A 25976-nucleotide genomic window follows, 5' to 3' on the forward strand; every position below is an offset into this window, starting at 1 on the left:
AATATTGTAATGGCTTTTGACAAAAGTTACCTATGCAGGTCCATGTCGTCTCACAGATCCTTATATAACAGCACATTCGGTATTTTTAAGATTTTAACAGAAATTTTAACGGATTTTATTATATTTGAGAATTGCCAAATTCGTTCCAAATGGTGGAGGGTATTCAAAGTTCGGCTTTTACAGTTTTTTTGGAATTTTGAATTAACATTTTTTTGTTCATTTTTTTGAATTGAATGTTAATTCCGCGCTTTTTTTTTTTGAGCTTCATGGATATTCAAAATGTTAACCCGTTGTGGGAGAAATACCAGAAGGAGTGGACCGATATATTCTATCTTCACATGAGACCTTGGGCTAATAAAAATATTGTGAAGTTTGTAATTTAAAGACAATCGGAATCTTACTTCGCATTTTATCAGAGGTAGATTTATTAAAAACCCTTTGTGGGGAAGGTTTGGACCGGTATTGTAAATTTTCGCACTTGGCCTAGAACTGATGCAAAGTAGGAGCAAAATTGAATTAAATTTTCTCTTTCTGTGCTGTAAAATATTGTTTTGAACATGTCTATCTTTTGTGGGGGAGGTACCAGAAGAAGCGGACCAATATGACCCATCTCCGAACTCGATCTAAGTTTGATAACAATATTACGATGTTCTAAGTTGGGACCAAATCGAATAGCCAGCCAGACGGACATCGCTAGAACGAAGCCAAATGTCCTGAAACGGATTTGGTCCAAGGAGACCTAGAGTCTAAAGCTGTTATTTTGATGAGGCACATTTTGGCCTTAGAAATCGCATAGTATCATAAGTAAGAATGGGTTATAGGAAAACGTGGATCTATATAGACAATGTTCCGCCAGCGATGAATTTTTGGAGGTGTTAAAAACGGAATGACAAAGGTTGAGGGTGAGAAATATTTCAATCTTAACATTATTTTTGTTGGCATATTTTTATACGATTTTTCTGGTTTTACACCTTCCTACCAAGAGACCATTCTAAATTGATGCGAATTGTAAAAATAAGTCCAGACGCTGTCGAGTTATAAGCATAATAAATAACATCAATTTGGGGGTATTATAAGTTTAATTGAGCTGAAAATTATGTAACACCTCGAAATATTGGTTTCCCACATAGCTATGTATGTTCGTCTGTCCATGTTAATTTGTAATCAAGCTAGTGGTCGCAATTATGGCCCGATCCTCACGAAATTGAAAACGGAGGTGGGGTTAGGGTCAGAATAGAACCCAATTGTTTTTGAAGATGATTACCCAATATTTAGGGGTTGAAATGGACTAAAAACAGAAAAATTTCTTGATATTGCAGTTGCTCTATAAGCCCCAATTATGAATCAATCGACGAGGAAATTTACATGGAGTTAGAGTTAAGAACTGGGCAGAAGCCTACCAATTTGGGCGGCCATCGGACAATATTTAGCGGGTAAAAGAGACCCTAACTGTTATGTAAGGAAATGAGAAAATTTCCACTAAACCGCGAATAATTTTTATTCCAGCCAAATCGCATTAAAAGGTCACTTCTGACTATTAAAGTGATGCTGATAGCCAAAAAATCGGATATAAAGCAAAATAGGAACAATATATGTAAAAGAAATAGATCTTATTTATCTTATCTTTATTTATTCTTCTTATAATCTATTATTTATTCTATTATTTATTCTTCTTATAAGACATGAACCGCTGGGCCGATCTTCACAATTCCCATCAATTCGGAAAAGTCTTTTGCCAAATAAAATCTAAGAAAATCGCAGAAAAATATAGCAATAAAAAGTGAATATCTTTTTTCAATTTTTGTCATATTTTTTATCGCATGCAATTTTTTCAATTTGACTTACAATTTAGAATTCTATTTTTTTTTTAAATTTTTACACCGATCCTCACGAAATTTTGCATGGGGGTAGGGTTAGGTTCAGAACTAAAGCCTATTGTTCGTAAGATTTACATTTAGGGCTTTAAATGGACTAAAAAAAATAAATTTTTCTAATTTTGTAGTCCCTCTATAGACAACAATTGGAAACCAATCGACACGGAATTTCGCATCAGAAGAAAGTTTGGGACAGGAGCATTATTTTTGATATTATTTCAAAAACGAAATCATCCAAAATAGATTTGGGCATAAGGCGGCTTCCAACATATTGAAGTCTTGTAGGGTATCACATGGTTGGCCCCGTTCGACTATAGCTTTTGCTTACTTAATTATTTATGTAGGTATGACCGACAAAGCATTGAATGAAGAACACAATAGGTATATTATTATTATTATTTGGAAAATTCGGTCTTCCGAGAAGTCGTGCTACAACATTTGAATTAAACATGGTTTGTGGTATGGGTCATAAACTAGATTGAGCCATAATAGAGCCTTAATATCGGTCTTATTCTAAAGTTGAGGATTTCCCAAAAAGTTCGAACAATCCTCTTAATTTCTAACGCCCTTTTTATAGGTTTTTGTTAAAAAAAAGAGAAGCTATGAATGTGGCTTACAATACAAATCGTTATATGACACGCTTTGTCGATTGTATTGAAAGTGAAACTTATATTCTCAAGAACATAACTATATTCAGGTCACTTTTCTTCACACATGCCTGTTTCTTCATACATGTATGTGTTGAAAACTGAAAGCTGTTTGAACTACTTTGATTGAGGAGTATGCCAATTGGCCGTGAGCCAACGTAAAGTAACCCCTTTTTTAGTTATTAAGTGTTTATCTATTCAACGCAAAAATTTAAGAACATGGTTATGTTGACAAATTGTTGACAAGGGTTACCAATATTTAAATAACGTTATATTAAAAAAAAAAATATATATATTTGCATTTGATGAAAATGTTTTTATGTTTTGATACAACATTTATTTTGGCAAATATTTGTAAAAGTCTGGGGTAGTATGATTTTAGGAAACTCTTCTAAAGTTTTTTTTTTTCAAAATAACGCAAAAAACGAAAGTTTACTTAGAAATCAAAATCCCTTTTGCGAAGAGTGATTTATTTCTGCTTTATCGAAAAATGTAAAAAAAAACATCTAGTTCGGCCGCCCGAACTTTTAATACCCTCCACCCTTGAGTATCGAAAACATTTTTATATAAAAGAATCTGAATTGGAACTTGTTCTACTTTAAACTTCAAATACCAGTAAGACCGTTTGGATAATGCTGTTCAACTTTTCAAAAAACCAATAAGGTGGGCGAGACCGGTATGTGGGCCATACCAAAACGGGAACCTCCATATACAATTTTATATTTCAAGGATTGACATCTATCAAATCTCAATAAATAATAAATTTGAAACTATTTCGTGGGATTATTAAAATGCCGAATATCGGTGGGTATCGTTATATGTGCGCTAAAGAAAAATTTAGGCCTAACTATTGAATGTTCTGCCATCGCAGCATTATAAACTACAAATACCAATTTTCTGACAAATCTGTAGAAAAATTATCAAAATACGGAATATGCGGAGGAACTACTGCGTGTGGGGGTTATACGAAAACGTGGACCTACTATGTTCGACAACAGCAGCTAGAACCCATTACGAACTACAAACACAATGTTTGGACAAATCCGTGGAAAAAGGTTGGAGAAAACATAAAAAAACCGGCTATACCAAAACGTAGACCTATGTATACTATGTTCCGCCACCGGAGCTAGAATCTATTACGAACTGCAAATACCAATGTTTAGACAAATGCGTTGAAAAATGTGGCAGAAATCATCAAAATACCGAATATCTGTAGGTACCATTATATAAGGTCTATACCAAAACGTGGGCCTATGCATACAATGTTTCGCCACCAGAGCTAGAACCCATTATAGTCTGCAAATACCAATTTTTAGACAAATCCGTGAAAAAATGTGGGGAAAATCATCAAAATACCGAATATCGGAAGGAACTGTTATATGGTGGCTATACCATTTTTTTTTAATTTTATTGAATGAAATCAAAAAGTGTCGGGAAGAGCATCAAATTTCCGAATAAGTTTAGATTTGTTCGAATTGATCACCTTTGGCACGAATTATGGCCTTCAAACTGCCAATGAAACCGTCACACGCTGCCCGAACGTTGCTCTGCAGTATTTGAGCCCATTCCCAAGAAGCGCTTGCTTGAGGTGATCGACACTTTGGTATTTTTTTAGTGCTAACCTTGCTTTCCAAAATAGTCCATTGTGCGCTGGAAATGAAGCGTGGATCCTCATTTTGTAACCATTCTTGGGTGGCACGTGCCGAGTGTGATGAGATGGTGCTGAGTCCTATTGGATTGTCCACCAGAATAATATTCGGCATTTATTCTGATGTCACGGTCAATTTATACAAGCGGAGAGCTATCATCGCTTGTTATGGCGGCCCACACCATCACTATTGCCGGCGTTTGAGTTCTGATGGTCAACCGAAGGTGCCCATTTCAGCTGACCTCTTTGGCAGGTAAACACGATCATTTTGTTTGTTTAAAAACTGCTGGACAACGAATGTTTTCTCATCGGAGAAAATCAAATTCGGCAGTTCACCACTTTCGGCCAAGCGAAGCAACTCGTTAGCTTATTTGAGTGTTTCTGCTGCGGTGTAAGTTCTTGGCCTTTTTGGAATTCTAATGGCTCTTCAATGGCTCTGCCCAGCTTATTTGTAATATTTGCTGAATGTAATATTGCGATATGTTCAGTTCACGAGCCATTTTTCGGCTACTGCAACGCGGGTTACGATAAAGTCGCTTCTTTACTTTTTGAACCATTTCTGCTGATGTTGCTGTTTTCTTCCGTCCACTTCCTTGACGTCGGGCTACGCTAACGAGCGATGGCTACGCTAAGAGACACAAAAGATTTAATCACATTTAAACGCTGGACGATAGCCACTTGTGGTTTTTCAGCCAAATATATATCACGAATAATTTTTTTTTCTGGAGAATTCTCACCAAAATGCTTTTGTACGCTTGTAAACAATATAATGAGCTGTCACTGGACTGAAGTTGGTTGCAGTTTTCTAATCTCACTTTATGGTACCTCAACCTCAAAGGGTTACAATTTTAAATTCTTTTATCTGTCATAACTTGCGAAACAAGTCAGCAATTCTTTACATCTTTACTAAGTTTATTGTCAAACTGCTGTCAAATGTTCACGAGAATTTATCTGAAAAATCCAAAATATCTTACATTTGCAGGTGTCTTTGGTAAATTGTATTCATATCTTTATTACAAATATTGTGCCCCTTAAAAAGTATTGGAATGATTACGCATAAAACAATTTTACTATAGCCCAGCAATGTGGAATTACTTAGCTGACATACTAATAGTTACGGTTGACTATTTTATGGGCCAAATATCAATATTAAATTGATTCGTGTAAAAAATGTATACCTTGTTTTCAAAAAAGGTACGAAATGCAATTGAGGTTGATAGGCAAAATTGAGAAATCGAAATTGTCTGAAAGAAAATTCATAGTTCTTTTACTATTGTTTATGGGAGAACACAGTAAAACGATAAATATTGTATTGATTTCAATTTGATAGTTGTTTTAATTTCCCATTGAATATGAACATGAATCTGAACAATAATGTTTTAACCGGATACAAAAACATTTGTAATTTTGCGATGTTAGCCTCCTTCATAACAATAATTTTAATCAATTTATTTATACAAGGACAAATAATAATTAAAAAAATATCGACAATAATAATTTTGAGTTACAAGAATCATTTGCTGACAATTTCAGTTTGGTCCCCTTGCTGCTTGAGCCTCAGACTGTGCATTTGTGGCAGCCGCTGCAGACGATTGTGCTTCATAACTTGTCTGTTGAGTTGGGTTCGTCGTCTGTGCTGGCACCAGATATATTGTTGTCTGGCAATTGGGACAAGTGGTGCACATCTCAGGTTCAGGCATAGATGAGGCATTAAAAGGTGATGGCGACATGGCCGAAGGTGTTTGCTGATGGTATGTTGAGTGTTGTTGATGATGAGTGTTTGCGAGTATCTGTTGAGTTGGCACTGTACACGGTTTTGATGACATTTGTTGCTGATGTTGGTGACTTGCCGGTACGGATGTCTATTTTTTTTTGTTTTAAGGGAAAATGAAAGATGAAGTAGATAAAACCAATTTTCGTACCAAAATAGAATTATTTGTCATAATTTACCTTATTCAGATTGCCTTGATTGTCTCCTGAAATTGATACAGTATTGTCGCGTTGTTGATTCATCTGTTGGTGCTGCTGTTGCGCTTGAGATTGATTTGAATTTACGTTTGGAGAATAAGTTTCGTTGTGGGTCTAGGTTAAAAAAAAAAACAAATAAATTGTTTGGAATTCTAACAATGGAAAGGCTCAAACATATAGAGTTGACATCACTAATTGAAATTTACTACTTCTTCCTTATATTCCAATTTTTAATGGATTAATGGACAATAGTTTTAACGAGAAACTTCCAATTTAAAACAACAATATGAACAAAGGAAGAGAATAGTTAATAGATAACAATATATATATGAGGAGAAACTAATATCATTAATCCTGCAGCGAACTTTTGTTATTTGAAGCAACTACATACATATCATATTCAATTTCAAAATATAATTGAGAAAATATTCGTTTGCGAAACTTTTACAAAAAGAAGAAACACGAACAAGGGCTACACATTTTCTATAATCACAAGATTCTATTACGTTTAGTTTTTTTTCTTTTTGACCTAATCTTCTTTAATTGCTTTAATACTCACAATTGAAGGTTGCCCGGCTGCATGGACTGACGTTACAAAATGTTGATGGGAGTCATTTGCTTCATTTAAACCCTAGTAATTCGAAAATGAAATATTATGTGAACTATTACAATTCGTGTTGACCAAAATTTTGACTCGTGCTTTTTCAGTTTTTGTCGTGAGAGACTAATTTTTATCCCTCACCAACAAACTATCAATTGCGGGTATTGTAATTACCTAATATTCACTAAAAGTATTAAAATAATGTCTAGGATATAAACCTCATAACATAAGATCCGATAGTGATCCGAAATTAACCATGAACATTCGGCCGGGCCGATCTTTGAATACCCTTCACCATTTGAAACGAATTTGGAAAGTTTACAAAATCGGTTTTTAACAGAATTGATTAAAAATCATGTTAAAAAGCTTAGAAATACCAAATATAGGAAGTCGCTGTCGCATTGGAGCATCTTTTGGTATAGCCCAGTACAATTTGAAACAATTCCTAAAATTGTTTAAAATACCGAATATCGGGAGGTACCGATATAAGGGGCTATACGAAGACGTGGACCTGCATTTGGATTTTTTGTCATAGGCTGTAGTACCCATAGAGAACTTCAAAAACGAATTTTGAAACGATTCCGGTGAATAATGTCTCTAAAATCATCAAAATGGCAAATATAGGGAGGTACCGTTATATGGGGGCAATACGAAGGCGTGTACCTGCACGGACAACTTTCTGTCATAGACTGTAGTGTCCATTACAAACTTCAAATACAAAATTTGAAACATTTCCCGTGAATAATGTCGCTTAAATCATTATATGGGGGCTATACCAAAATGTGGAACTACATGGCCCATTTTCAATACCAAAAGTCCTGCAGACATAATATATATTTGTACGGAATTATTTTTTTCGGAAGCTAGAGTGATTTCCACAGACAAATCGACATAGAATTTCATGCTGATCATTTTAGACCTTGTTGGGTTTAAAATGTATATTTCGAGGTGTTACAAACGGAATGACAAACTCAATATACCCTCCATACTATGGTGGAGGGTATGAAAACTTCACTATAGTGTATTATATATTTCCTGGAGTATGACATGAACATTTGTGGTGTTAAGAATGCTTATTAAACATAAGGAACAAGGAGTTGCTCTTGAATGGAAATTGTCATATGTTATCCCGTTTTTGAGAACAAAAAGGACGACTATCGGGGCCTATAAACTTGAGCATTGTTTTTGTTTTTTTTTTTGTAGCTGCTATGAGCCTAAAGATGAGAATACATAGAATAATTTCCTTTCTAGCCTCATTCATTGGCTGGTTTGTCTTAAAAGAACAAAGAAGTTCGGCACATTTCGGACCATAAAAGTATTTACGAAAAACCAGTCAATGACTTCAGCTAGAGAAAAATTCTTCTGTGAATACTCACATTTAAGGTGCAGTTACATAGAAGAATATTTTTACAGCCTTAACAAAGAAAGGCGTAAAATGATGTAGAAGACTTGACATAATACAAGGTGGCGCAAAAGTAATCCTCCTATCAGAAAATGCTATAAATGTTACGATTGGCCCAGTTCTGTTTTGACATTAATATACGTTAATAAACAATGTTTCGCTCCACTGCTCCAAAACTCGTGACATTGGTAACTATTTATTGGACCAGCAATCGGTCGGTGACTTTGGAACAACGTCAATTTCGATTTTCATCTTAGCGGGTACGTAAATAAGACAAATGTACGCTTTTGGGGCACTGAATATCCGCGTGTGACTCACGAAAAACCACTACACCCTCTCAAAGTCACTATAGGAGTGCTGTTTTTGCCGGAGGAGTCATCGGACCTTCTTTCTTCAAAGATGTCGCGGGTCAAGCGGTTACTGTGAATGGCGGACGCTACAAAGCAATGATCAACGAGTTCTTTTTGCCCCAATTTGATGAGTTGGGATTGGAAAACATGTGATTCCAACAGGTCGGTGCAAGGGCACAGACGGCACGTGCCCCAATCGATATGCTGAAGGATGTAATCTCCCAGCAAAACCGCCCGATTTGACCGCTCCAGCCTTTTTTGTGGGGTTTTTTAAAGTCGCGGGCTTATATCAACAAGCCTCAGATTTCAAAATTTCATTCCACTGGCCTTCTCTAATAATTGCTTACTGCCTTAGCGATTAAAAACACTTAACATTGGTAAGTAACCAATGTTGTTATGGTGTCATAACAAAAGAGATATATATTCATCTGGTGACAATATTTAGACTCCGTTATGTCCCATCTTTTTACAAAGCCGCGTGGGCTGAACGAGTATTAGTTATGGGCCGAAATTGTACTAAGTTAACCTAAAACTACTTTGTTCTTTTGCGAATGATTTAGTCCCACCTTCAAGGCGACTATTCATTGGCAGCTTGTCATCATGACACAACGTATTTTGTAACATATTATATAGGCATGTCTGACACGAATCCTGTTTCCCATATAATATGTCAATAATATGCCATTCTACCATTGCTAAGTTGCTTATGTATTGTCTCCTTAAGATGGGATTTATCAAAATTTTGGTCAAGCTGTCATTGATATTTTTTATATATACCGCATTTCGTTGAAATTGTGTCTTTTGAAAAACGTTCTGCTTCAGATATTCCTCATCCACCTCTTGTAGACCCTGGAAATCAAGTCTAGTTAATAAGGAACAAAAAAAAAAACACGTTCTTCATCCGTTTTTTTTTTTTACCGAACGACGTTCTGTCATTTGCTGGCGTACATTTACTTTACTCAAGGCATCCAAAGGATTCTTGCGACCCTGCAAAAATAAAAGAGCTCAATTATGATATACATTAAATCGAAATGGTCTTTCAAAAATTTGTAAAATCTTTTGAACAAAAAAAAATGTGAAATTGTTTTACAGACTTTGAAAACCATTATCGTTTACATTTGTACTTACCACCAGTTTATCTTGTTCGGCTATTTGACTGGGCGTCAGACTTACTTCGCTGGGATTTTTCTATTCACGGAAATAAAAAATGTATATTTTTTTTTTTTAAATTTACTTGCCTTTAGTGCTAGTTCTTAATAAAAAATTACCACAACTTTTGCTTTACTTCTTTTGACATGCACAGCTTGATGTTCGGCACTTTTTGGATGATGCGTTATGCTGGAAGTGCTTGGGTTACGACGTTTTGCATCCATATTTTTGGTTTATTGATTCACTGCAAACAAGCGTACAATTTCGAATCTCTTTATCACTCGCGTTCGGTAAAATTATAGAAAATATTGTTTTCTTAATAAATTTTCCCAATTCACTTGGCAATGAAAAAATCAAAACTTGGGTACGAATTTTTTCAAATATTTTTGTTGAATGAAAATTCAAAACAATTCGATTGCATATTTTTTTTGAAAAATTTTCAAGTGACGTAATTCCAGTTTTCCAAGTACAGTGCGCTAGACTTCAAGTTATAAGTCGCACCTTAGAATTGAGCGTAGACGGAGGAAAATGTGTACAGATAGATTATGTGGATCAGGTGTGCAACAGTCAAAACAGACTGTGATTTAAGTAAATACAGCGTCCATGGGTATGGACGGATTATATGACTGTAAGTCTTTTATAGAAAGCAGAGCATTCTGAGGCAGATCATGACATTCCTTCACTGTGCAACAAAGATACATTTTCCTAATAACTACAGTAAAAAAAATCGAAAAGATTGTGAAATATAATACATATATGTCGGTGTATTGAAATTTTAAAGGGAGGTGGAGTTCCGCCCATTTTTTATTTTTGAAAATATTTGAGTTGGAATCCTTACATTTTAGGTATATAGTGTCTTCGGTAATATTACTGGAAACAAGTTAACAAGTATCTGTCGGTTTTCCCGACAGATTGATACCCTCAGCCTTTATCCGTTTATTAAAATATATTTTGACATGTTTTATTATTACTCAAAATGTTGTCCCTCTATAGGAGAGCTACCGATGGAGAGGAACAATATTGTCCATTTCGCTTGGAGGTGACATGTTTGGATAATGTATATATACTTTTTGAAATTGCTCAACTTTTTTGGAAATTTACCAGAAAGAGTTCGTCAACATACTCCATATACATGTTTTTGAAGTAAATCATAATTCTAAAAGGGGGAAGGTATAGGGGTGGTTTAACCACAAATTTCATATTCGAATCAGATCTCTTGTGGTAAAAATATTGTAATATACAAGGTTTGAAGAAAATCGTTGATGTATTTCGCATGTTATGAGAGTTATAATTATTCAAGAATTTGACGCTTTGTTGGGGAGATACCAGAAAGAGAGGACCGATATTTAAAGAGAATCTGATGCATATTTCGTATTTTATTAGCGTTTTAATTATTCCAAATTTTGCCCTTTGTGGGGATGTTATTCAAAAAAGTGGTCCGGTAATCCCATCTTCAAATCAGATGTGGCTGGATGGATGCTTATTTCCCATTTTATTTGGTTATGCAAAAATTTGACCCTTTGTGGGGGAGGCACCAGAAGGAGTGGTCCGCTATACTTTATCTTTACCCTCCAGCATTTGGAACGAATTTGGCAATTCCAAAAAAAAAAAAAAAAAAAAAAAAAAAAACAATCCTTTAAAAATTCTGCTAAAATAAAAAAAGTCTGCACCTGCATAGGCAACATTTTGTCATAAATTCAAATGCGAAACTTGAAAAAAAAATCGGTGAATAATGTCGCTAAAATCATTAAAATACCGAATATCGGAAGGTACACGAAGACGTGGACCAGCACAGTCCTCTATAGTATCCATTACGAACTTCAAATACCAAATTTGAAACAATTCCGGTGAATAATGTCGCTAAATTCATCAAAATACCTAGTATCGGAAGGTGCCGTTATATGGAGGCTATACGACAATTTTCTGTCTTTGGCTGTAGTATCCATTACGAACTTCAAATGCCAAATTTGAAACCATTCCTGTGAATAATGTCGCTAAAAATACCTTATATTGGAAGGTACCGTTATATGGGGGCCATACAAAGACCTGGACCTGGGCCCACAGACAATTTTCGGTCACAGGCTGTAGTATCCATTACGAATTTCATACCAAAAGTCCTGCAGTCATAATATACAATTGAGTAGAATTTTATCAATCTACTTTATTTCGTTTGGAAACTAGAGTCATTTCCACAGAAGGACAAATGGACAGACATCGCTAAATCGACATAGAATTTTATGCTGATCAAGAATATATATACTTTGTGGGCTCTAAAATGTATATTTCGTGGTGTTACAAACAGAATGACAAGTTTAATATACTCTCCATACTATGGTGGAGGGTATAACAACACATTAAGGACAATTCTTATTTACTTTCTTTACACCACTTGAGGTCAATAAAAGCAATTAAGTGAAGCTGTAATTATTTGTTTTTGGTAGTTAAAAATCGGAATTAGTCACAGAATTCTATTATTTACGTTGTTTTAAAGCTACTGACTTATATCCACAAAAAAAAAAGAAAAGAAAATAAAATATTGAATAAATACCTCGGCCATGCTGCATGTAGGTCTTCGGGCACCATAACGTCCCACGGGCGATATTTGTGTTATTTGTGATGCCAAATTTGGTGTAGCCTCTAGATGGCGTTGCATTCGTTTCTTGTTATTCTCCTCACCCAGATAAGTAGCACCAAAGAGTTGAGTGTTAGGGCTTTGGTTTATTAGTTTTATTCGTAGTTTCAGATTAATATTTGTTGTTGTTGTAGTTTGTGTTAGTTAAGACGTTTATATATGACGAATTACATATGCATGATGGGTTTATATAGTTTTTACATGAAATAAATGAAAGAGAAAATATTAAAAAAAAAAAAATAAATATTAGTTAAAGTCAGTAACACACATACGGTAGTTATATTTATTTAATATTTTTTATGAATATTTAGGAAGTCGGAAGATTTTGCATTTAATATTATAGGTTTTAATAAAATGTTTTTTTTTTTCACCAAAACAAGATCGATTGGTGAACTGCGCTTTCAAATTATATATAGATTACAAATATAGATTGGTAGTACGACACGTTTGATTGCACCGTCCGACAAACTACATCACAGAAAAACTCCAGTCGATTGTGAAAGAAGAGGTTAGGATCGTTAGGATCAGCAAAATTTCGGTGGGTATATTAATATGGAAATCTTGGACCAAAATGGACAATATGTTTTGGACACCGGTTTTAGAATCCATTATAAACTATAAATACCAAATTTGAAAGAAGTCGTATAGAAAATGTATATCTGAATATCTGCAGCTACCGTAATATGTTCATAATACCGAATATAGGAATATGTATATATTATGTATGTGTGAAATTTGAAGAGAGTTGTATGCTTATTTCGCCTTATTTAGGCGTTTTTCCAAAATCTTGAATCCTTTATGGGGGAGGTACCAGAAGAAATGGTCCGATCTCTAACATCTTTATAACAGATCTTGTGTTCATGGAAATATTGAGATGCGCCAATTTTGAATAAAATCGAATGTTTTATGAGCTTCATGGATATTCAAAATTTTTACCCTTTTTGGGGGAGGTACCAGAAGGAATAAATAACAGATCAGAAATGTTGAAATGTCTGAATGGAATCGTATGTTAATTTCTGGTTTTATGAGCTTCATGAACATTCAAAATTATGTCCGTTTGTCGGGGAGTGGACTGATATGATTCATCTTCACACCAGACCTTGGGTTAATAAGAATATTGTGGGGTGTGTAATTTGAAGACAATCGGACTCTTACATAATATTTTATAGGAGTTATAATTGTTCCAAATTTAGACCCTTTGTGTAGGAGGTACTAAAGGGTGATTTTTTTGAGGTTAGGATTTTCATGCATTAGTATTTGACAGATCACGTGGGATTTCAGACATGGTGTCAAAGAGAAAGATGCTCAGTATGCATTGACATTTCATCATGAATAGACTTACTAACGAGCAACGCTTGCAAATCATTGAATTTTATTACCAAAATCAGTGTTCGGTTCGAAATGTGTTTTTATCGACAAATTTTGTTCAGCGATGAGGCTCATTTCTGGTTGAATGGCTACGTAAATAAACAAAATTGCCGCATTTGGAGTGAAGAGCAACCAGAAGCCGTTCAAGAACTGCCCATGCATCCCGAAAAATGCACTGTTTGGTGTGGTTTGTACGCTGGTGGAATCATTGGACCGTATTTTTTCAAAGATGCTGTTGGACGCAACGTTACGGTGAATGGCGATCGCTATCGTTCGATGCTAACAAACTTTTTGTGGCCAAAAATGGAAGAACTGAACTTGGTTGACATGTGGTTTCAACAATATGGCGCTACATGCCACACAGCTCGCGATTCTATGGCCATTTTGAGGGAAAACTTCGGAGAACAATTCATCTCAAGAAATGGCCCGTTAAGTTGGCCACCAAGATCATGCGATTTGACGCCTTTAGACTATTTTTTGTGGGGCTACGTCAAGTCTAAAGTCTACAGAAATAAGCCAGCAACTATTCCAGCTTTGGAAGACAACATTTCCGAAGAAATTCGGGCTATTCCGGCCGAAATGCTCGAAAAAGTTGCCCAAAATTGGACTTTCCGAATGGACCACCTAAGACGCAGCCGCGGTCAACATTTAAATGAAATTATCTTCAAAAAGTAAATGTCATGGACCAATCTAACGTTTCAAATAGAGAACCGATGAGATTTTGCAAATTTTATGCGTTTTTTTTTTTAAAAAGTTATCAAGCTCTTAACAAATCACTCTTTAGATAGAGTGGTCCGATATTGTCGATTTTCGCACCTGACCTGCAAATATTTTGATTTGCAAAGTTTGAGCAAAGTTTTTTCTCTTTCTCTTTCTGTGCAATAAAATATATATATTTTATGAAAATATTGACCTTGTGGGGGAGGTTCCAGAAGGAGTAGACCTATATGGCCTATCTCCGAACTCGATCTAAGTTTGACAATAATATTATGATGTACCAAGTTTGGACCAAATCGGATTCTCCCTTTGAGAGTTATCGTGCGCACCAGCTATAGCAAGACAAATGGACGGACTGGCTGACATCGCTGGATCGTCTCCAAATGTCCTGAAAGGGATTTGCTCCAAAGAGACCCAGGGACTACAAACTTAATTTCGATGAAGCTCGTTTTGGCCGTATCAAATGATATAATCCCTCTCAAGACTGAGGGTATAAAAATGACCAAAAAACACCCTTTTGGGAACTCGCTTGAAGGTTGGAATATTGTCGAAGACATCTTTTACCTTTTTTGAAGGTTGAAATTTTGCCGAAGACACTTTATACCTATAATGCAAGCTTCAAAGAATCTTAAACCAAAAATATAAAAAAAAAAAACATGGAAAGAAGCTGTAAGTTCAGTCGGGCCGAACTTTGAATACCCTCCATCATTTGGAACGAATTTGGCAATTCTCAAAAACAATAAAATCCGATAAAAATGTTAAAATCTTAGAAAGTATTCTTATATGGGCTATACGAAGACGTGGAAGACGAAGGGGAGGCTCATCCATTACGAACATCAAAAGCAAAATTTGAAAGAATTACGTTGAATAATGTACTGAATATCGGGAGGTACCGTTATATGGGGCTCTACGAAGACGTGGACCTGCACAGACGATCTATAGTCATAGGCTGTAGCATCCACTACGAACATCAAATACCAAATTTGAAAGAATGCCGGTTAATAATGTCGCTAAAATTAACAATGAACTGAATATCGGGAGGTACCGTTATATGAGGGCTTTTCGAAAACGTCAACCTGCACAGACAATTTTCTCTCTTAGGCTGCAATATCCATTTCGAACTTCAAATGCCAAATTTGAAACAATTTCGGTGAATTACGTCGCTAAAATCATTAAAATACCGAATATCGGGAGGTTCCGTTATATGGGGGCTCTACGAAGACGTGGACCAGCACAGACAATTTTCTGTCTAAGGCTGTAGTATCTACTACAAACTTCAAATACCAAATTTGAAACAATTCCGGTGAATAATGTCGCTAAAATCATCACAATATCAAATATCAGGAGGTACCCTTATATGGGGACTATACCAAAACGTGGACCTACATGGCCCATTTTCAATACCAAAAGTCCTACAGACATAATACACATTTGAGTAAAATTTTATGAATCTACTTCAATTAGTTTGGAAGCTAGAGTGATTTCCACAGACGGATAGACGGACGGACATCGCTAAATCGACATAGAATTTCATACTGATTAAGAATATATATACTTTGTGGGGTCTAAAATGTAGATTTCGAGGTGTTACAAATGAAATGACAAACTTTACATACCCTCAATACTATGATGGAGTATATAAAAAGAAAAGGCCACTTTGCGATGTAAATTTTCAATACGCTGATACAAGTGTTTTCTATTTTTAGCTCCACTTTTACAATATATTCAGTTTTTATACCCTACACCACATGGTGGTAAGGGTATTATGTCTTTGTGCATTTGTTTGTAACATGGAGAAGGAAGCGAGATAGACCCATAGTTACTTTTGAGGACCTCCATAGAATCACTTTCTAAGTTGATTTATGCATGTCAGTCCGTCCGTCCGTCCGCCCGTCTGTCTGTCCATGTATTCTTGTGAACAAAATGCAGGTCGCATTTATTATCCGATTGAGATGAAATTTTCCAAACAACATTTGTTTGGTCCAAGGACCAACCCTATTGAAATTGGAGGTAATCGGTCAAAATTTAGAATAGCTCCCATATATATCTTCGTCCGATTTGCCTTTTATTGTGCACCAAACGTGTAATATCAGCCCGAATAGTATGGCATTTTACAAATACAACCAAATTAGGCCTGAAAATAAGTATGCCAAATTTGATCTAAATCGGTTCAGATATAGCTATAGCTCCAATATATACAGATATAGCTATAGCTCCCATATATATAGTTCATCCGATTTGTAATGTTTGTCCTCCACAGCCGTATTATGCACTCTGTAACAACAATATTTAAGGGAAATATATCAAATACAGCTCAGAAATACATTTGTTAAATTTTATGTAGATCGGTGCAGTTTTGGATATAACTCCCATATATAACTTCGTCCGATTTACTTTTTATTGTGCACCAAACGTCTAATATTTGTCCAAATGGGATGGACCTTGACCGATTGAGCCTAGAAGCTAGTATGTCAAATTCGGAAATAAAGATCTGTTCAGATATAGCTATAGCTCCCATATATACTGTTCATCTGATTTGTTATATTTGTTACCCACAGCCGTAATATGCGCTCCGTAACAACCATATTCAGGGAAATAAATCAAATACAGCTAAGAAATATCTTTGCCAAATTTAATCGAGATCGGTTCAGATTTGGATATAACTCCCATATATATCTTTATCCGATTTCAAATTAATTGTGCAGCAAATAGGCAATATAAGTCCGAATTTAAAAGATACAAATGCTTAGGGGTATTTAGTCCTTTGAACTTTAAATTATAATTATAATCATAGCGTGTATGATTGAAATCTCCCACAAATTAGGCCTGAAAATAAGTATGCCAAATTTGATCGAAACCGGTTCGGATATAGCTATAGCTCCCATATATATAGTTCATCCGATTTGTAATGTTTGTCCTCCACAGCCGTATTATGCACTCTGTAACAACAATATTTAAGGGAAATATATCAAATACAGCTCAGAAATACATTTGTTAAATTTTATGTAGATCGGTGCAGTTTTGGATATAACTCCCATATATAACTTCGTCCGATTTACTTTTTATTGTGCACCAAACGTCTAATATTTGTCCAAATGGGATGGACCTTGACCGATTGAGCCTAGAAGCTAGTATGTCAAATTTGGAAATAAAGATCGGTTCAGATACAGCTATAGCTCCCATATATACTGTTCATCTGATTTGTTATATTTGTTACCCACAGCCGTAATATGCACTCCGTAACAACCATATTCAGGGAAATAAATCAAATACAGCTAAGAAATATCTTTGCCAAATTTTATCGCGATCGGTTCAGATTTGGATATAACTCCCATATATATCTTTATCCGATTTCAAATTAATTGTGCAGCAAATAGGCAATATAAGTCCGAATTTAAAAGATACAAATGCTTAGGGGTATTTAGTCCTTTGAACTTTAAATTATAATTATAATCATAGCGTGTATGATTGAAATCTCCCACAAAAACCCATAATTGTTATGTGGAGCACTACTAAATTAGCAAAGTGGTGTAGGCTATCATAGAGTCGGCCCGCCCTACTTTAAGACTTTCTTTACTGGTTATTTTAATTATTCTTAATTTTTCACAATGTTATTGTACTGTGTTGTGGAAACGTATACGGCCCAATATTTTAAAGCTTGTTTTGCATCTTCGTGTTTATCACCCACCGCTAGTGCTGCTAGTTAAATTGCCATTCTGCAATTAGTCACACGCTGAACATTTAAAATGGTCATGTAAAAAACTGAGGAAATTTTACAAGACATTTTGACGAAAGTTAATAAAATCTAATAAATTACATGTAAGACCACAAGAGAGAGAGAGAGAGAGAGAGAGAGAGAGAGAGAGAGGGAGAAAGAGGAAATCAAAAATTCATTCCTTTCCACAATCAAGATGTTAAACATGCAATCTTAATATTATTTTCTCAACAGCTATAAAGTGCCCTTTACGCGGGGAGGAATTCATTAAGACTCATTTTTTTTTTTTGCATTTTTAATTCAGAGAGAATTTTTGCTGGAAATGGCAAGGAACTCCTTTTATAAATCTTGAAATCAACATTAAAATTTTCAGTCATTTGAACTAGTGGTCTACAAACTTAACACAGTAGTTTTGGTGTCCATTGACACATGAGTTTTGAAGTCAGGGTTCGTTGGTGAAATTTGATGGGAATCAAGCTTATTCAAAAAGACAATGCCATGGAGTACCACGTCCCTTTTTAATTTCTAAAAAAAAAAACAAGTTAAATAGTATCAGTAGGTTTTTTTTCCCCGACAGATGTATATCTCCAGCCTTTTGTTATGATTATTCCAACTGTAGACACTTTATGGGGGAGGTTTCGAAGCAGTTGGCCGATATTGTCCAATTCGTATCTGACCTCAGTCTGATATAAATATTACAACGTACTTAATATGAGATATGGGCAAATTTTTAGAACATGTGGAAATACGTGTCAGGTACCGGATATAGCGGACCGAAATATTCCACTTTAGCTAATACAGATAAAAATATTGATATGTGCGAAATTTAAAGGATATTTATATCCAATTATATACGAAATTATTAATTCCGATTAATTACATATTTATATCAGATTTCTGGTTAAGGGAAATATTTCGATATAACAAGTTGTATAGAATCGTCGACAATGTTTTGAAATTTGTGACCCATTGTGGTTGATGTACTAAAACGGGTTGGCAGATATCTGTCATCATCACAACAGATCTTGCGTTAGCAAAAATGTTTGGATGCGTCTGATATATCCCATTTCTCAGCAGATCTTGTGTTAGTAAAAATAATGGGATGTGTGAAATTTGAAGAGAACAAGATGCTTATTTCAGATTTTATGATAGTTTTGTTTATCCAAAATTTTGACCATTTGTGGGAGAGGAACCAGGAGAAATGGTCCGATCTCAACCCAATCGTGTCATGATGGAAATCTTGACATGTGCCAAGTCTGAATGAAATCGGATGATAATTTCCCATTTTATGAGCTTCATACATATTCAAAATGTTGACCCAGTAAGAGTAGGCCGATATATTCCATCTTAACCCCAGAACTTGGCTGAAATTTTAAGACAATCTGACTCTTACATCACATTTTATAAGAGTTGTAATTAATTAAAATGTTGACCCTTTGTGGGGGAGGTACTTGATGAATATTAGGATTTGCAAAGTTGGAGAAAATCGAATTGTCGTTTCTATTTTTGTGCAGAAACTATATATATTTTTTAAAATTTCTATTTTTTGGGGGGGGGGGGGGGGGGGGGTTTCGTGATGGAATTCAAGCGTGGATTCCATCACGAATTCTCACCAAAATGCTTCTGTACGATTGTCAAAAATATAATGAGCTGTCACTGGAATAATTTTAGCTTTGAAAATGACAGCAGTCTGAGTTGCAATTTTTTCATCTCACCCTAAATGCATTCAATTTAGTATTATGTTAACGGATAGTGGTAAAAACGTCGATGTAAGAGGGTGGCTTCGGAAATGTGTGCTACAATTGTACAAAAAGTACTGAATGGTACAACTTTTGGTATTAAATGAAGTAATAGAGCTTAAATCCTGAAATTTGGTATAGATATCACTGTTAGTGTCTGTTGGTGTGATATGGAAGTGGTTTTGGAATTGTGTACTGTAATTGTTCGAAAAGTACTAAGTGGTATTAAATTTAAAATTTGAGATTATAACTGTACGATAAGAACTAAATGCTACTCAAATTTGTTTTGAGTGAAGGGATAGTGCTATAATTCTGAAATTTGATATGGATGTCACGTTTGGTGACATGACTATGCATGCTATGGGTGGAAATGCATACTACAGATGTTAGGATAGAGTTTAAATTCTGAAAGTTTGTGTCGAAATCACCGTTGGTTCTGGGATTTAGATATGGAGACGTTGAAATAGTTTTGAACAGAAAAATTTTTAAAAAATTTAAACTTCAAAATGAAACATTATGAAGATTTTTTGGTGTAAAAGGTAAACATATTCCTATTATTCTTTCCGAAAAAGAAAAAAAACCGAAAAAAGAAAAAAACCTTAAGTAACATATAAGACCCTGAAAGTCTGAAAATTTAGTACGTGTTATGAATTTTTGATTAACATTTTTTGTCAAACTAAACAGAACACGAACTTTTGGAACGAATCTAGAATTTTAAGGTGGACTTTTGGCTGATTATAATCTATATATATGTAAAAATCAATTGTTGTTCGTTGGTAATGGAATCAGTTGAAACCAACAAACAAACGTTCGTCGTACCCCGAGTTAGGTTTTTAAAGAAAAAAATATTGACCACGCCTACTTTTACGCCCACTATTTTGATTTATCCAAAATCCTTATATTTTCCAAATAATGAAGATATTATTACACGACATACTGATGACTTCCCCTCCAATCCTAAGTATTTATTTGGGGGCTGAGGAACTGACCACTCCTACTTTTTAATCAATATATAAACCAATTGTTGTTCGTTGGTAATTGAATCAGTTGAAACCGGCTTATATATTATTATTATTATTATTATTATTATTATTATTATTATTATTATTATTATTATTATTATTATTATTATTATTATTATTATTATTATTATTATTATTATTATTATTATTATTATTATTATTATTATTATTATTATTATTATTATTATTATTATTATTTAATTATTATTATTATTATTTAATTATTATTATTATTATTATTATTATTATTATTATTATTATTATTATTATTATTATTATTATTATTATTATTATTATTATTATTATTAGTTTAATTATTATTATTATTATTATTATTATTATTATTTTAATTATTATTATTATTATTATTTTTATTATTTTTATTATTTTTATTATTATTATTATTATTATTATTATTATTATTATTTTAATTATTATTATTATTATTATTATTATTATTATTATTATTATTATTATTATTTTAATTATTATTATTATTATTTTAATTATTATTATTATTATTATTGTTATTATTTTAATTATTATTATTTTAATTATTATTATAGTTAAGAACATTGCCAATGCTGCCGACCAACTTTAATTAGCGAAGTCAGCATTTCCCTGTTACACGCGCCTATATCGAACCACTGACCAAACACTGCACGCGCATCGGGTCCAATTACACCTTTACCTGACGGTGCGTTTCCCACGATACCAAATGAATGCAACTTGACCATTTTAGAGTTCTGATGGGAATTGGATTGACTGCGAACGATCAGTCTTAGTTACGCAGACGAATAAAGCGGTTGTAAAGTAATTAACTAAATTTAAATAAAAGTGAATTTATAATTGAATATAAATAAAAGTGTTCTTTGATTTAACAGGCACCGGGTTAGTGCCTTAAAATTTTATTTTTTTAAAGTGAGCAATTGAAAATCCTTAACTGGCGCCCGAGCAGGGACCGTACAAAAAAAAGTGTTAAAGTGCGGTATCCTTATAATAACGTAAAAAATTCTGCGAATCCTACGGGACCCTCCAGAAACGTTGTTAATTATCCTCCTTCGCCAAACCGGTATTCCTGGTGATCCCCCAAAAATAAATATCACAGAAGGTTACCGGAGCGAAAGTGAAGCAATCCGTACCCGAGTAGGTTACCGTGATCATAAAAGCGGATTCCCAAAAAGGAAAAATACGGACCTTCCGAGAGGGTAAAAAAGGACTTTCAATTGATCGTGTCGCGGCGCGTAACTAAGGCTCAAGTGGGCTCGAAGAGCCAAAAAGAAAAAATAAAATTGATTGCATATTTAAAGATAATAAAAAAAGAAAAAATATTGCATTAAAAAAATGAAAAATTAAAATTAAAGCAATCAGAAAAAATTTATTGCATACAAAAAAGAAGAATTAAAATTAAAGCAATAAGAAAAAAGTTATTGCATACAGAAGAATAAAAAATTAAAGCAAAATTAATTGCATGAATATAAAAATTACAGCAATAAGAAATATATATTGCATACTTGAAAAAGTTTAAAAAAAAGAAAAAGTTATTGCATACAAGAAAAAATTAAAATTAAAGCAATAAGAGAAAATATTGCATGAATATAAAAATTACAGCAATAAGAAATATATATTGCATACTTGAAAAAGTTTTTAAACAAAAAGAAAAAGTTATTGCATACAAGAAAAAATTAAAATTGAAGCAATAAGAGAAAATATTGCATAATTAAAAAAATTAAAGCAATAGTAAGAAAAAATATTGCACAATTATAAAAATTCAAAAAGTTATTAAAAAAAAATCAAATCCATTAAGAGTGTTGGAAGAGTGCCATACAAGCCATATAAGGAGCCAGGTAAGTGAATCCTTTTACCAAAATTAGTGACCACTATGGAGGAGATGAGGACGACATTGACTAGCCTTACGGGGGCTGTCAATCGACTATTAGAACAGGTACGACTAATGGAGAATAGGTTAGGGACAATTGAGCGATCGACCGATACGGCTGAATTAAATAGGAGATTAAATGAGATAGAACGGTTGGGACAATACGGAACTTCGACTACCGAAGAAGTGGTGCACACATTAGCAGTACCCAGAACTGAGGAGGACTTGAAATCGATATGTAGACTACCAGACAGCGTTAAAGAGTTGCGCACTTTTGACGGCAATCCACTGCAGTACGTGTCTTGGGTTCACTCTGTGGAGATGGTCCTTAAAGATTTTGAAATAGTAAAAGATAAACCTATATACAGGACTATCATGCAAAGTATCAGGCAAAAGGTTATTGGCGAGGCGGATACGGCGCTAGTTTCGTACAATATTTTTGATAGTGACTGGAAGAATGTGAAAAAAATTTTATCCTTGCACTACGCTGACAAAAGGGATGTTCAGACGTTGGAACATCAGCTCAATCAACTCTCTCAGGGATCGTCGAAGGTAGATGAATTCTATTCAACTGTAAATAATCAGTTATCATTGATAATAAATAAGATAAAGACGGAGTCATATAGTGAAGAAACAATTAGTGCCTTGATATCAACTCACAGAAACCGAGCATTAGATATATTTATACGAGGACTTAACCCAGCTCTGTCTAGAATGGTAATCATACAAAGGCCAAGGACATTACCTGAAGCATATTCAGCTTGTCTTGAGTTACAGAATTTGACAATGAGGAACAATATTTTACATTCAGGAACATATAGAAAGATGCAGTCAACAGTCCGACAAACGGAGACATCTCCCTCTCCACCAGCTCGACCACCTAGACATTACAATAATCATAATAAACTGACGAATAACTTCAAGCCCAATAACTGGTCATCAAGGAATATTAATTATGACTACAACGCAAATTATAGACCAGTACCATACCCTAAGAAACAACAGATCAAATACGAGCCTATGGAAGTAGACCGTTCTGTACAATCTAGGAATATTAATTATATGAATCGGCCCAGCCAACCCGAAAAAGGAAATTATACTGAAATTCATAATGGGGACAAACAGGCCCGTCTTTTTCATTTAGAGGCTAATTGCGAGGATCTTGATAATCCGGATATGAGTGAGGAAACACCGACTGACAATGTCAATAGCGACATGAATGAACACAATTTTATGGAGGAAGGCCATCAAGCCTACCTTACATAGAATATGTAGACCGTAGAAATAAAATATTACAATTTTTGATCGACACCGGCTCGAACAAAGATTTTTGTAGCCCAGACTTGTCTGCCGGAAGTAAGTTAATAAGTTAACCCCTAATGATTAATACAGCGGGTGGTGAAATTAGCATAACTAAAAAAATAACACGCAAATTCTTTTCTAGGTTTGGAATATTAGATAGCATTACATATTATATTTTGCCAGGACTTAAGACATTTGATGAAATTATAGGTGACGACTGTCTCAAAGAACTTGATGCAGTAATTGATAGGAAAGAGATTATTCTCACCATTAGAAATACAATAGGAATTCCGCTAAAGGCTAAATTCAGCAATTCTGATGCAATTCAGCAAGAGATGCTAGCCATTGTATAGGTACTTGATAATCTACGAAATTATCTATACGGTGCTAATAGTATAAAAATATATACAGACCATCAACCTCTTACCTACGCATTGGGTAATAGGAACTTTAACTCCAAGTTAAAACGATGGAAAGCACGTATAGAAGAGTATAATCACGAGTTGATCTACAAGCCTGGTAGATCAAACTTCGTGGCTGACGCTCTCTCTAGATTAAAAACAAGTGTCAACCATATCAGTGAGACATCTACGGAAACTGCTAGCGAAGGCGATTCGGAATGCACAAGAACAGCATCAGAAGGTACAGTAATAGTTTCGGAGATTGGAAACGAGGATATTGAATCTACAGCTTCAACAACACACAGTGCAGATCAGAATGCTTCTGACCTTATACCCCACATGGAAGTCCCAATTAACGTTGATAGGTGGATAGGTATAATAACACCATACATTCAGTTATAGGGAAAAGGCCGAGTGATATATTTTTTAACAGATTGAATACATCAGATTTTGACAAATTAATAGAAGCACGTTCAAGCATAAATAGAGACCTTAGAAATCTTATAAAAAGAAATGCAAAAGAACAAAATAAACGCATGAATATGAAACGTTCACCACCGAGAAAATTTAGGAAGGTTGATGTGATTTTTGTCAGAATTAAAAACATAAATGGTAAAAATAAGCCAGTTTATAGGAAAGAAGTTGTGGACAAAGACAATAAGGTGACAGTTCGCACGGTGAGTGGTAAAAGGATACACAAGGCTCACATTAAAAACCTGCAAAAAATTAAGTAAAATGTTGCACTTCCATTCACTGGATTTCCAATAAAAAAAGAAATAAAGGTATAAAAATTAAAAGAAATGCACAAAAATTTTAAATACGGACGAAAAAGTCCTCCATTACTTGGATTTCCTAACAATAAGGAAAAAAAATGATATATGCTGAGGCATACAAATTAAAAAGAAAAAATCTTATAATATACTACAAAAAAAATCTAAATATGGACATAAAAGTCCTCCATTCTATTGATTTCCTAAAAAAAAAGGAAAAAAATGATATATGCTGAAGCATAACAATTAAAAAAATAATTTTTCCATAATTAACTAATACAAATATAAAAATACTAACATCAAAAACAAAAAAAAAAAACAAAAAAAAAAAAAAAAAGGGCTTTGCCTTTCTACTAACCCCTACTACCATAACCAACGCCATTACTATATTACAGAGACATGCTTTTATGGGAAACATTCATCCTTCTGGCAGGCTTTGCCATATATACTTTGCATGGAGCACAAATTTATCAGTATGATGTCCCGATAGTGACCATTCGAGTGGGAAGCGCGTGGGTTATAGATGGAAGTTTCAACTTGGTCCACGTTATACACCTTCAGGATTACGCCAAAATTGCCGAGGAAATTTCTTCACTGGTCGAGACGCGGATGCCACCAACACAAAATAAGCATATGATAGACTACCAACTTACCGAGATTAAGAACATGCTGCAGGAGTTAGGATACACTTCAAAGCAGAAGAGATCTATAGACTGGATCGGCTCAGCGTGGAAATGGATAGCCGGAAACCCAGATGCTACGGATTGGAATAGTGTGCTGAGCAGCCAAGAT

The 25976-nt window shown here is 34.4% G+C and overlaps 2 protein-coding genes across 10 annotated transcripts in view; both read right to left on the reverse strand.

The window, feature by feature from the left end:
* Positions 1-25976, reverse strand: part of LOC101894333 (alpha-tubulin N-acetyltransferase 1) — a 151309-nt gene that overhangs the window by 26683 nt on the left and 98650 nt on the right. For all 7 annotated transcript variants that reach the window (XM_059131754.1, XM_059131755.1, XM_059131750.1 and 4 more), the window contains one exon: positions 12188-12350. In XM_059131754.1, the coding sequence (XP_058987737.1) occupies positions 12188-12350 (163 nt within the window). The remainder of the gene's footprint in view (positions 1-12187; positions 12351-25976) is intronic.
* LOC101897000 (putative uncharacterized protein DDB_G0279653) lies at positions 5575-10021 on the reverse strand. Of its 3 annotated transcripts, none has more exons than XM_011295130.3 (7): positions 9759-10021; positions 9619-9678; positions 9439-9477; positions 9268-9339; positions 6697-6768; positions 6120-6251; positions 5575-6031 (listed from the first exon to the last, which is right to left on the reverse strand). In XM_011295130.3, the coding sequence occupies exons 1-7, from the start codon at positions 9861-9863 to the stop codon at positions 5699-5701; spliced, it is 813 nt and encodes a 270-aa protein (XP_011293432.2). In that variant the 5' UTR covers positions 9864-10021; the 3' UTR covers positions 5575-5698. The 3 variants fall into 3 exon arrangements, with proteins under 3 accessions (XP_011293432.2, XP_005185763.2, XP_019893108.2); XM_005185706.4 differs by having other exon boundaries at positions 9409-9477; positions 9759-10020; XM_020037549.2 differs by lacking the exon at positions 6697-6768 and having other exon boundaries at positions 9409-9477.

This window comes from Musca domestica, unplaced genomic scaffold (genome assembly GCF_030504385.1).
Source record: "Musca domestica strain aabys unplaced genomic scaffold, Musca_domestica.polishedcontigs.V.1.1 9, whole genome shotgun sequence".
Lineage (NCBI taxonomy): Eukaryota > Metazoa > Arthropoda > Insecta > Diptera > Muscidae > Musca > Musca domestica.

Coding starts and splice junctions, on each gene's coding strand:
- LOC101897000 (XM_005185706.4), bottom strand. CDS start 9,863: ATGGATGCAAAACGTCGTAACCCAAGCACTTCCAGCATAACGCATCAT. Junction 9,679..9,758: donor GAAGTAAAGCAAAAGTTGTG/GTAATTTTTTAT, acceptor TTCCGTGAATAG/AAAAATCCCAGCGAAGTAAG. Junction 6,032..6,119: donor ATCAAGGCAATCTGAATAAG/GTAAATTATGAC, acceptor AAAAAAAAATAG/ACATCCGTACCGGCAAGTCA.